This window comes from Oratosquilla oratoria, chromosome 12 (genome assembly GCF_046742065.1).
Source record: "Oratosquilla oratoria isolate Oo_2021 chromosome 12, ASM4674206v1, whole genome shotgun sequence".
NCBI classification, from domain to species: Eukaryota; Metazoa; Arthropoda; class Malacostraca; order Stomatopoda; family Squillidae; genus Oratosquilla; species Oratosquilla oratoria.
The window spans coordinates 47,626,154-47,640,018 of record NC_134788.1 but is presented as its reverse complement, the minus strand read 5'-3'; the positions used below and the strand labels follow the sequence as shown (position 1 = coordinate 47,640,018).

At 36.3% G+C, this 13,865-nt stretch overlaps 1 protein-coding gene across 1 annotated transcript; it reads left to right on the top strand.

Annotated features, from left to right (window-relative positions):
- Positions 1–5,908: 5,908 nt before the first annotated feature.
- On the top strand, positions 5,909–12,619 carry LOC143031675 (uncharacterized). Its single transcript, XM_076195796.1, has 2 exons — positions 5,909–6,147; positions 10,419–12,619. The coding sequence occupies exon 2, from the start codon at positions 11,095–11,097 to the stop codon at positions 11,980–11,982; it is 888 nt and encodes a 295-aa protein (XP_076051911.1). The 5' UTR covers positions 5,909–6,147; positions 10,419–11,094; the 3' UTR covers positions 11,983–12,619.
- Positions 12,620–13,865: the final 1,246 nt, after the last annotated feature.

Below are 13,865 nucleotides of genomic sequence, written 5' to 3'. Positions count from 1 at the left end.
TGATGTTAATCTATTTAGTTTTCATTTTGTAATTCATTCAAATGTATTTTTTATATGAAAAGCGTGATATATTATTAAATAAAGAGATAAACACGAAATATAACAGTTTATGAGATTTTTGGACTGCGAGAGCGAAATAACGTCATAATGCGCGAAAGGTTACTTTTGCGTGGGTTTGTGTTAATCTATTTAGTTTTCATTTTAAAATTTATTCGAATATATTTCTTTTATATAAAAAACGTGAAATATAATTTAATGAAGTGTCAAACACGAAATATAACAGTTTTCAAGGATTTTGTACTGCGAGAGCGACATAACGCGCGAAAGGTTACTTTGCGTGGGTTTATGTTAATCTATTTAGTTTTCATTTTGTGATTTATGCAAGTATATTTCTTTTATATAAAAACGTGAAATATTTTTTCATAAGGTGATAAACACGAAATATAACAGTATGAAATTTTTGTACTGCGAGAGCGACATGACGTCATAACGTGTGAAAGGTTACTTTACGTGGGTTTGTGTTAATCTATTTAGTTATCATTTTGTAGTTTATTCAAATATATTTATTTTATATGAAAAACGTGATATATAATTTCATAAAGTGATAAACACGAGATATAACAGTTTATAAGATTTTTGTACTGCGAGAGCGACATGACGTCATAACGAGCTAAAGGTTACTTTGCGTGGGTTTGTGTTAATCTATTTAGTTTTCATTTTGTAATATATTCAATTATATTTTTTACATAAAAACGTGAAATACAATTTCATAGTGACAAACACGAAATATAACATTTTATAAGATTTTTTGTATTGCAAGTGACATGACGTCATAACGTGCGAAAGGTTACTTTGCGTGGGTTTGTGTTACTCTATTTAGTTTTAATTTTGTTATTCATTCATATATATTTCTTTTATATAAATACGTGAACTATATTTTCATAAAGTGATAAACACGAAATATAACACCTTATGAGGATTTTGTACTGCGACAGCGACATGACGTCATGACGCGCGAAAGGTTACTTTGCGTGTATTTGTGTTAATCTACTTAGTTTTCATTGTATAATTTATACAAATATATTTATTTTATATAAAAAAACGTGATATATAATTTCATAAAGTAATAAACATGAAATATAATGTAACCATTACTAACCGTCACCTACCACGCACGTGATCTACATGCTTGAAACATGGCACTGCCTTCCCCTTAGCTTGCTTTCCCTGAGCAACCACCTTAATTTTGTAATTTATTCAAATATATATATTCTATATAAAAGACGTGCAATAAAATTTCATAAAGTGATAAACATGATATATAACAGTGAGATTTTTGTACTGTTAGAACGACATGACGTTATAACGAGCGAAAGGTTTCTTTGCGTGGGTTTGTGTTAATGTATTTAGTTTTCCTTTTGTAATTTATTCATATTTCTTTTATATAAAAACGTTAAATATAAATTCATAAAATGATAAACACAAAATGTAACAGTTTATAAGAATTTTGTACTGCGAGAGCGACATGACGTCATAACGAGCGAAAGGTTACTTTGCGGTTTGTGATAATCTATTTAGTTTTCATTTTGTAATTTATTCAGACATATTTCTCTTATATAAAAAACGTGAAATATAATTTTATAAAGTGATAAACACGAAATATAACAATTTATAAGATTTTTTACTGAGAGAGCGACATGACATCATAACGTGCGAAAGGTCACTTTGCGTTAGTGTTAATCTATTTAGTTTTCATTTCGTAATTTATTCATATGTATTTATTTTCTATAAAAAACGTGAAATATGATTTCATAAAGTGATATACACGAAATATAATAGTTTATGAGATTTTTTGTACTGCGAGAGCGACATGACGTCATAACGAGCGAAAAATTACTTTGCCTGGGTTTGTGTTAATATATTCAATCTATTGATTTTGTAATTCATTCAAATATATATATTTTATATATAAAAAAACGTGAAATATAATTTCATAAAGTGAAACACGAAATATAACAGTTTATGAGATATTTGTACTGCGAGAGCGACATGACGTCATAACGCGCAAAGAGTTACTTTGCGTGGGTTTGTGTTAATACATTTAGTTTTCATTTTGTAATCTTATTATGCTAATACCTCACGAAAAAATATGTTTTACGAGCGATTATTATGAAAGATATATAGTCATGGTAAATACAGTATGTCGATTTTAAATGTTAATTTTGTGACGAAATTTGGACAACTGATTCCGACGCACACGAAGCTTACCCAGTCGGTAAAATACAAAAATAATTAATTATCAACAAGATAAATAAGTAAAGGAGATATGATATAATTAATGACACTTAAATAAAGCCAGATTATGATATCAATTGAGTTGAGTAGTAGTTGAGCAGTAGTCGTCAGTTGAGGAGTAGTCGTCAGTTGAGGTGGAGAGACGATATTGAGAAGTTTGCAGGAGTGACGTGGTAGAGGATCATGTGAATCATGGAATGCTATGAAGGAGGCCTCTTTTGTTCAGCAGTGGACTCAGAACGGCTGATTTGATTGATTGGTTTTGGTATATTTCCTCCTCTGAACACTGCTCACCATTAGTGGACGTAAGGGCGACATTAACAGTAGTAGCTGGCTGGAAGATTTAGACATATGAATAGATGGATACGCTGATACTATACATACATTCTATCTCTCTCTCTCTCACACACACAAAAAAGAACATTGCTTTTCCCCTTTTATCTTAGCTCCTTGAGGACGAGGAAGGGCCATCTCTGATCCCGTCCACTTCGTACGCCGGAAGCAATGCAGCAGCAAGTCAAAGCAGGGCCCGGCAGCAGCCGAAGTTGATGGTGATCGTGCCTATGGCTATCTTAAATATACTGTATTAGACTTCCATGTGATTTCATTGCCACCCAGAACAACTTCCTTTTCCAGATCTCACCAAAATTATTCATCTGCGGTATATGTTCGTTTCGAAAGTGATTGCAACCGTATAGATAGTTGTCCTATGCAAGTAAACGCCACTGGACGCATGTTCGGATGACCCATCCGAACATGCGTCCAGTGGCGTTTACTTGCATAGGACAACTATCTATACGGTTGCAATCACTTTCGAAACGAACATATACCGCAGATGAATAATTTTGGTGAGATCTGGAAAAGGAAGTTGTTCTGGGTGGCAATGAAATCACATGGAAGTCTAATACAGTATATCTAAGATAGCCATAGGCACGATCACTGGACACGCATGTGGCTGACGTCAACACAGCAAAGAGACTAAGTGACGCCAACATTCGCGCCAAAAACTACCCAAGCCAAGCGCTAACAGCATCTGCTAAATTAATAAATACAATAACACTACTGAATTAATATATACAATATCATAATATAAATAAAATATACATTACAATGCAAGTTAATGAACATATACACACCGTGCCAACACAAAGTCTTCCGAAAGGGATCCGCTTCCCGCCACGAGATGTGCCATCAACGAGGACAGCCATGATTCCCGCCGCCCTCAGTGCTAAGTGTATCCATCGCCAGCAGCCGCACCCTGCATAACCGAGGACAAATACTCATTTGAAAACTTCCTCAGGCCGTGCAGAATCCTCCGAGAAATTCCAGAGTAAATTGAGGTATTTTGGTCATTATTAGTTAGGAATTAAAGCGCGCAAGGCTAGCCAGGTAGAATACGCAAATCATAAGTGAAATTGGAACATTTGAGGTTGAACACTTAAAGATTAAAGTTGCATGTCAGTTGCCACTGATTGTAGAAATATCTTCAATCAATAAACTCGGTGTAGTATGATCTGTTTCATTAGCCTAGGATTGTGATCTACATCATGAGTTGCCTCCCCCACCCCTTCTGACATCTGGGGCACTCCCCCTTTCTCATTTTCTTCCATTTTCCTCAATAATGTCTCCCCTTCTCCTTTTTCTTCACCTTTCCACTACACCACGTGCTTTCCCCTTCTTACTAATACAACACAGGTACTCCCTCGTCGCTGAAATCCACAAAAAATGCGTTTGTTTTTTTGGAGTTCCAATTTTCGCTGTCAACCCGACGTGTGTGTGTGTGTGTGTGTGTGTGTGTGTTCACCTCGGATCTGCTGCAGTCTCTGTCGAGACAGCCAGACACCACCCTACGGCAGTGAGCTCAGAGCTCCTTATTAGCCGATCTCTGGGTAGGTCTGAGACCACTCACACACCACACACCGGGACAGCAAGGTCACAACTCCTTGACTAACGTCCCGTACCTACTCGCTGCTAGTTGAACAGGGGCTACACGTGAGAGGAGACAAACCCAACTTATCTCCGCCCGACCGGGGAATCGAACCCCGGTTCTCTGGCTTGTGAGGCCAGTGCTTTTACCAATCCGCCACCGAGCCGTGTGTGTGTGTGTGTGTGTATTTACCTAGTTGTATTTTACGGGAAGGGGAGCTATGCTCGTGATGTCCCGTCTTTATATCTCATTTTATCTAGACTATTTTTAAATTCATGTATTGTTTTTGCACACACCACTTTTTCATCTAACTTGTTCCAAATGTCTATTACTCTGTGAGGAAAGCTATTCTTTTTTAGATCTCTTCCATAGCTGTCTTTCTTGATTTTCTTTCCGTGTCCTCTTGTGTGTGTGTGTGTGTGTGTGTGTGTGTGTGTGTGTGCGTGCGTGCGTGTGTGTGTGTGTGTGTGTGTGTGTGTGTGTGTGTGTGTGTGAAAACATGCGTTATGATGATAATGAAACACCTTTGTAACGATTTGTTATTGTATAGGGGTGTCCAATGAAACATTTTATACGAATAGATTAATAATTGTAAGGCATTACACGTACAAGGGAACGGTCGCTTAGGAGGCAGAACCAAAACTGCCTATTGGGGACGCTAAGGCCCCGATCTAGCGCGGGAAACATACACGATTGGCCTTGGTTCTCCTTACAAAAAGGAACACGGAAATATACAATAATAAAATCAATATACAACACATCTCTGACAATTATGTAATTGAAAAATTCAACTACAATTGAACACTTCCAAGCACAATACGTGCTTGTACAATGTTGTACGCAATTATATGCACAATGTTATACAATTACAGAATGCTATGACAATAATGGATCACGTCTGTCATGATTAGGTTGTTGAATGTGACGATAATGTTTCGATTGTGCACTGTAATGTTGTTGTAATGGAAATGTTTTGGGCTCTGTGGTGTTGGCGTTGTTTCGCCTTTTGAAGATTGTGTACTCCCATTAATGTTGGATTTTTTTTTTTAATAAAACGAAGTTGAGAATAATATTTGACATCATTCATCAAGTCATATGTCACCCTTCGCTGAAGTATTCCTGCTGTGATATTTTACCCTCCTTTTGTGCGTCCTACATACATCACTTCTGTTTTTGTTCATTTTTAGACCATTTCTTCCTAGTCCCGTGTTTCATCTCTCCACCCGTAGGTGCTCTGTCCGTGGGCCTCTAAGGAGTCAGGGTTCTACGATCGAGACCCTAAACTAAAAACTAGTGGTGCTTAGTGAAGGCCAACTGACTCTACTCAGTGTTGAATTGGTTTCCAGGAGGCTACAGGACAGCAATGCATAAGTATGGGGTACACGGGAAAGAGTGTTGAGGACCCCTGCTCCATCGTCGTGTCAGCAATCACAACTGCATCATAGAATTATAGAAAAATGTAATAGAAAATCGATAGAGAAAATAGAAATAGAAGATAGAAATAAAACATAGATGTAGAATTAAACAATAGAAAACAGAAAATAGAAATAGAAATTAAAATAGTAGTATAAATAAAAAATAAAATAAACATATGAAATAATATATATGAAATATGAATATAACATGAAAATGTAAATATGAAATAGAAATAAGAAAATAGATTATGCAAACATGAAATAGAAATAAAAGATAGAAGATAAGAAACATAATCTAAAAATATCATATATGAAATATAAAACACAGAATAGAAAAATAGATAAGATATGTAGAAAACTTTCACCTCCACCCTTATGTCATTTGTCTTTTTGTTTATATGGCGACGTAGCCCGTCAAGCATTGAGCTGCACTCTGTCAGTCATTTAAAGAACTTGTTTTCGTGGCTGTGCTTTGTACAGGTTAAGCAAGTGTACCTTCTTCTTGAATTCGTAAGTGCAATGATATGAGGGTAAGACAATTTAGTGCAGTTGCCATTCTTCAGTTCTCGTTCGCACTGTATATGGTATTCTGAGCAAGGGTGGGTATTTATCAGAATCATCTTGAAAATGTTTGCCAATCTCACTGCTGCAATTACCACTACCATTGGCTAGCTCTCATCATTCTAATTTATTCTGAATACCAGATATAAGTACCGTTAACAAGTAGTAACGTCAGCAGCTAGAAAAAAAAAAAAATGGTAGAACATCTTTACATTTACCAAGGGTTGGTACGAGCACAGAAATTTGAAGTTTGGTTTAACCCTTCAATTCTTGTTGCAGGTAAAAGATCTTTTCATTACAAACAAAATACTTTTTTAGTTTTTTAGATCGCTTTATAAATAAGGGAGATACGGCATTTTGAAATTTTCTGGGATTCCAAATATAGTAGGTACAGGCACAAAAAAAAAGTAAATAACCCTCAAATTTGTGTTGCATAAGAAAGATAATTTCATTAAAAATTAAGGTAAAATTTTATTTTTGTCCATGGTGCTAAAACAGATTTCGTAAGTAACAAAGTCGTGCAGGATGAATGGTATGCCATGTTTATGATAGATGCCGACGTCGAAGAAATGAAAGGATAAATTTGTCTAACCTAAACTAACCTAACTTAATCTGTGTTTGATAAATCATTACCTGCAAATTAAATGTCATCCGGCTCGTCCTTGTTGTCATCGTGAGAGACGTTGGCGGGCTTTTCAACCACTCTCAGCTTGCGGGGTATACAAAGTTCTTGCAGCTTGAAGGAATGCATGTATCTCTGCTCCATAACATTCCTTCAAGAAAATGTACCTGTCAAGGTACTGTCGGAAGTACTGAGGCCGTCAATTGACAGACGACAAAATGGCGTCCAGATCCTATGCTACCGACTTCGTTCATTAGCGTATTTGCTTGTAGCAATGAATTTTTTATTTTCATTTCCGCCCACAAAATTGCATATTACGTTGATAAATTATAATTTACAAAATTAATAAAAAAATACCAAAATTAAATACTTTTTAAAACTTTTAAATAACTTGAAAAATAAAATATTATTATTATTTTTTTTTTTATCCCGAATTTTTGGCTAGATTTTACCAAAACAAAGTGTGAGAGTTGAGGGTGGTAATTTGTAAAGATTTTGGTAAAGAAATACAAAAATTCTAAACCACTGGTCCAATTTTATTGAAATTTGGAATAATTAGTTTTTATGGGTCAACAAATCACCTGAGCATGTCCAAAACAATTTGCGACATAATTATACCAAATTTGCCTTTTTATGGCAACTACTAAGTTGTCAATTTAGAGATTATCATCAATAAAATCCAAACCACTGGCCCAATTGACATGCAACTTGGCATGATAAGGTTTTATGGATCAACAAATCATCTAAGCATGTCTAAAACAATGTAGGACCTTCCTTTTATACTACTCTTACTAATACCTATCATGTTGCCATGGCAACTATTGTCAATTTGGAGATAATCATCCATAAATCCAAACAGCTGGCTCAATTGACATGCAACTTGGCTTATGAAGGTTTTATGGCTCAACAAATCACCTGAGCATGTCATAAATGATGTAGGACCTTCCTTTTATGCTATTCTTACTAACACTGATCATGTTGCCATGGCAATAATTAAGACTTTACACGTGGGTCCGCAGGCAGCGTCACCATTGCAGTTGGAATTTTAAATATTGCTGCTGCCATTTTGAGCAACCTATTCAACTAGGTTCTCCTGAGTTTGACCTTGGTAGTGTTTGATGCATGTGCAGGTGGTTCAAAATGTTTTCCTGTTTGAAAAGTTTAGATTAAATTCTTAAAAAATAGAAGGATTGCTGCTAGATGGCATCTACCGGCAAAACCTGACAATGCAAAACTTGTTTTCTAGCAGCAAATGCACAGCCACATCATGAACAACAATCTTGAAGTCATTCATTTCTGGGGAAAGCAAGCTAAAAAACATGAATATCACATTAAAAAGTTATTATATATTTTTCCTTTAGATTTCCACCTGGAAAACTAAATTGCCATTGCAATGATCCAGATTTTTATGATGAAATCGGTGAAACTCCATTAGTTTTTGAAAATGCATCTAAACTTCTAGGACAGGAAGATATTTTGAATCACCCGCATACAAGTTGAATGCTAACAAGGCTCAAACTGAGGAGAACCCATTTGAAAGGGTTGACTGGCAGTGGAAACGTTCCGTCCACGATGGTGGCACTACCTGTGGATGTGCGCATTGCTGCCAAGGGGTTAGATTAGGTTACGTCAGGTCTCACATTGACAATTCTTACCTCTTATCATTGGCTAGCATTTATCATTGAGTATTTTGAACTACATTTATAAGTAGTGCAAATTAATAGTTATTTTGGCAGAAATTTTTAGAAAATTTAGACTGGCAAACATTTTTGTACATTATAGAGATGTTCGCTGTTCTCACAGCTGCAATTCTTACCAATATCATTGGCTAGCTCTCATCATTCTAAGTATTTTGAGCCCATATGTAAATACCTCAAATTAACATCATCTGGAGTATGAAAATGAATAATCTATGAAGTTCACTCTGAATTCATTGTGCACTGATGGTGAAATTCTTGTGAGTAAAAACTTTCTTAATATTCACTTAAGTAATATTACATAGATCCTGGATGAGAGGTCATATGACCTATATGTCTAGATCACTTTCAGCTTGTGTAGGTCAGGCTTCTGATTTGTGTACTCTATGTCCTCCCCCAATCGACTTCTAGTATAGAAGTGTTCATATGGGAAGTGTCCATGTGGAACAAGCACACATATCAACTTTATAAATGCATTGGAAATACGAAAAATGGTTAATTGATAATTCTGATGGTGGGTGCTCCGACCCATTCATATTTTTCACTACAATGTAAGCAAAGACACGGTCGCCAGATCAAGTCTCTGATTGACACAAGCCACTGTCCATCCAACCAATGTACTGGATATAGGTGCCGATGATAGTATATCTGTTTGTACTGTTATTATGTTTTTGTATAAAGTGTTCATATGGGAAGTGTCCATTTGAGCAGAAATGTGGGACAAGCTCTAATTAAAGCAAAGCTCATAGAACATCCAACTTGACATTAATTAATGTCAATAGTCAGGTACACCTAAACTAAGAGAGTACTAATATCAAATGAAAATTACGCAAATAGAATTGGGATTTTTTTTTTCTTTCCTTACCCATTATTATCAAACGAGTGTTACAACCAGAAAGGAAGAAATCATAGGCTTCCTTAAAGATGACCAGGTATGTGTATATAATTCTTCTAAGTTTAAATGACCTATAGATTTTACTGAATGTGGCGAGAAAAGATATGGATAATACCTCTACAGTTTCCTAGATAAATTTTATTTATAACATTTTCTTAAGAATGATAACACAGGTACACCACTTGCCAGTGAATATTAAGTGATGTGACTTGCATCACTTATTTGAGACAAATGAGCTGAATAAACCTTCCTTGAGTTGGTCATGTTTAGATTCAGGTCTTGTGAGCCCAAACACGGTTTGTTATGGAGTTATATTAAAATATGACTCTTGTGGCCAGCTAGGCCATTGACCACTTCCAAATGTCATGACATGATGAAAAAGCTATAGCAAAATTTGAATTGGAAAATGGTATGTTATAACACATTTATAAAAGTTCACTATAAACCCACTGTCGGAGAAATAATAAAGGAAAACTGTAATTTCGACTACTGTCTGTAGTCCTCTTCAGCAGAATGCTTTCAGAAAGTTAAGATGCAAGTTTATATAGGGTGGTGAGGTAGTACATAAAAGGGGGATGCCCCATCCCCCTTTTATGTACTACCTCACCACCCTATATAAACTTGCATCTTAACTTTCTGTAAGCATTCTGCTGAAGAGGACAACAGACAGTAGTCGAAATATACAGTTTCCCTTTATTTCTGTTATTATTTCTCCAACAGTGGGTTTATAGTGAAAATTTGAATTGTTCTGGTAGAGTTAGTACGCATGTAGCTTAATGATGATTTTCACCTCATTTCTAATGAAAAAGTAGAATGGAATATGACATCACCGAATCTGTTAGTGTTCCTTCCTATTTTATGTTAGGCCATGGCATGTCCAAAGGGTCTGTTTAGGAACAAACTTGAGTATGAAATTGTTTGTGTACATAACATCCACTATCTCTGAGTATATTGCACACTTTCAGAGTTAGATGTTATTATAAAAACATTTTTTTTTTTTTTTTAGGATGAAGATAAATATCACCACTTCATTGGAAGAGCTATCTGTAGATTCCATACTTGTTATACAATGAAAAGGACCTAGTGTGACATCTGTGGTAGAATTATATCACTAGTCATCTTAGATATCACATGATGACCCACACTGGTGGGAAGCCTTTCCAGTGTGACCTGTGCAGCAGTTGTGCCTTCACACAGGAGAGAAGCCTGTCCAATGTGACCTGTGTAATGTAGCTTTCTCACAAAAGAATCAATTTTTCATATGATAACCCACACTGGAGAAAAGCCATTCCAGTGTGACTTATGTGATAAAGCTGTCACACAAAACTGTCACCTTAAAAATCACTTGACGGCCCACAGAGAAGAGCAGCCTTTCCAGTATGACCTCCGTGATTCTGCTTTCTCAAAAAAGGATGTTCTCACAAAACTTTCAAGAAAGCACAGGATAGAGAAGCCTTTCCAGTGTGACCTGTGTTTCTGCTTTCTCATGAAAGGGTTTTCTCACAAATCATATGAGGAGGACCCACACACAAGAGAAGCCTTTCCAGTGTGGCCTGAGCAATCAAGATTTCCCATGAAAGAATGACCTCAAAGATCATGTGATGATCCACACAGGATAGAAACCTTTCTAATGTGACCTGTGCGATTCTGCTTTCTCACAAGAGGGTTATCTCAAGTGACATATGAGGACCCACACAGGAGAGAAGCCTTTCCAGAGTGGCCTCTGTGATAAATCTTTCTCACAAAATAATCACCTCAAAGATCACATGATGATCCACGCAGGAGGGAATCCTTTCCAGTGTGACCTTTGCAATTCTGCTTTTTTACGAAAGGATCACCTCACAAGGCATATGAGGACCCACACAGTAGAGAAGTCTTTCCAGTGTGGCCTATGTGATAAAGCTTTCTCACAAAAGGGTTATCTCACACGGCATATAAAGACCCACATAGGAGACAAGCCTTTCAAGTGTGACCTGTGTGGTTCTGCTTTTTCACAAAAGGGTGCTCTCACAGAGCATATGAGGATCCATACAGGAGAGAAGCCGTTCCAGTGTGACTTTTGTGATTCTGCTTTTTCAGCAAAGTGTAATCTCACACAGCATAGGAAGATCCACACAGGAGAGAAGCCTTTCAAGTGTGACCTTTGTGATTCTGCTTTTTCACAAAAGAGTACTCTCACACAGCACATGAGGACCCACACAGGAGAGAAGCCTTTCCAATGTGATATATGTGAATCTGCTTTCTCACAAAGGGGCAATCTCAAACAACATATGAGGGCCCATACAGGAGAGAAGTCTTTCCAGTGTGACCTGTGTGATTCTGCTTTCTCACAAAAGGGTGCTCTCAAAGAGCATATGAAGACCCACACAGGAGAGAAGCCTTTCCAGTGTGGTGTGTGTGATTCTGCTTTCTCACAAAAGGTTTCTCTCACTAAGCATATGAGGACCCACACAGGAGAGAAGTCTTTCCAGTGTGGCCTATGTGATAAAGCTTTCTCACAAAAAGGTCATCTTACACGGCATATGATGACCCACACTGGAGACTCGCTTGTCCAGCAGCATGACCTGTAACATGGAGCCTTCTCACCAAAGGGAGATTTGAAATAGCATGTGATGTCTTATGTGGAAAGAAGCTTTTCCACTGTAACCTGTGCAATGTAGCTTTCTCATGAAGGAGTAATATCAAATGGAATATGTTGATGAGCACAGGAGAGATGCCTATCTACTGCTACTTGTATGATGCAGTTTTCTTGTAAGATATTTTCAAAAGTCACATGATAACCCACACAAAATAGAAACTTTTCTAACATGATATTGCATTGCACATTTCTCATGAAAGACTGAAGTTGTGTGGGGAGATGCTCATTAGATTCAAACCTAGATCCATGGGATTCGAGGCAGAAATGAATATGATGTACTTCTTGGGAAAAAAAAATTATAACTGGCTACAAAGTTCTGTATGGAGTTATGATTTATTTAATGATACTGTGGTGAACTTGTACTAATGAAGTAGCTGTAGTGAATGTTTTATAGGTCCAGAATATCTAAAATCTGTTCATCATCTCAACCTATATGTGTTGGAAATGGTCTAGTTTAAGTTTGAACTAATATGTTATAGAAACAGTGGACTACAAAACAAATGAAATAAATATATGATTGTAGTATTAATTAGTATTGTGAAACCACAATAAATAAGACAAAAATGAAATACAGTTGTGTTAAAATGACTTATGTCTTACAAGCCACACTGACCTTGTCCCGCGTTGTTTCAATCCATAACCATGACATGAAACGAACAAGTGAATTTAACTAATTGTAGTGTATAGGAAGGAAGCAACAGTCGTTGGATAACATCACTGATTCCAGCTTATCATGCCCAACCTCAAATTCATATGCAATTCTAACTCTGTGGATATTTTTGACCTGCCATGATCATATTTTGATTTGAATTCATGTTTTGTTCCAGTTTGGGCTATATCACCTAAGCTATTCCAAGTATTTATGCATCTTCTATATGAAAAACTATTTCTTCACATCCTTTAGACATGTAGTCTTTCACAATTTGTTCTCATGACCTCTTTAAGCCCTCCTAACCTTAAGAGATCTCTTCTGTCAATGTAACCTATCCTAATTAGTGACCTGAATACTGTAATCATATCACCACTTTCTCTTCAAATTTTCAAAGTTGACAGAGCCAGTGCTTTTAATCTTTCCTCATATGAGGTGTCTAGTATTGAAAGGGTAAAATGCCACATATCTCATTATGAAATATGGTTCTTTGAATGTTTGATGTTAGGAGACCAAATGGGTTATGCATGATGCCAGCATTTTTCCCTTTCTCTTCTAGATGCCTAATATGGTTTATCTGGCAGGCTGGAGACCAGTGTATTTTTACCTAGTATTTACCTACTTGTATTATATGGGAAGGGAGCTATGCTCATAGTGACCCTTCTTTATATCAATCAGCATCAAGTTTGTTCTTAAATTCTTGAATAGTACAGTATTTGCACACATTTGCCTTTAATTTATTCCAGGTATCCACCACTGTGTGGGAAGCTATTCTTTTTCAGATCTCTTCTCTAGTTATCCTTTTTTTAGTTTCTTTTCATGTCCTCTTGTTTTTCTATTGTCCCACTTTAATAAATCATCTCTATTTAGGATTTCCATTCCTTTCTCTTCTTTGTTCCCGAGTTGGTAGTTCCAATTTGGACAATCTTTGTTCGTATGTCAATTTGGAGAGTGTTGGTGCCATCTTTGTCATTGCTCTTTGTATTTTTCTAGTTTCTTTATATTCTTTTTAGCACTGAGTGTCCATAGTGTTGCAGCATACTCCAAATTTGGTATTATCACTGTAACTAATATTTTCTTAACCATTTTCTCATCCAAATAGTCAAATGCCACTTTCATCAACCTTAGTAGGTAGAAGGTTTCTCCAACTATTTTGTTGATATGTT

What these genes read in the sequence shown, in the direction of transcription:
- LOC143031675 (XM_076195796.1), top strand. Translation starts at nt 11,095, where the DNA reads ATGAGGACCCACACAGGAGAGAAGCCTTTCCAGAGTGGCCTCTGTGAT.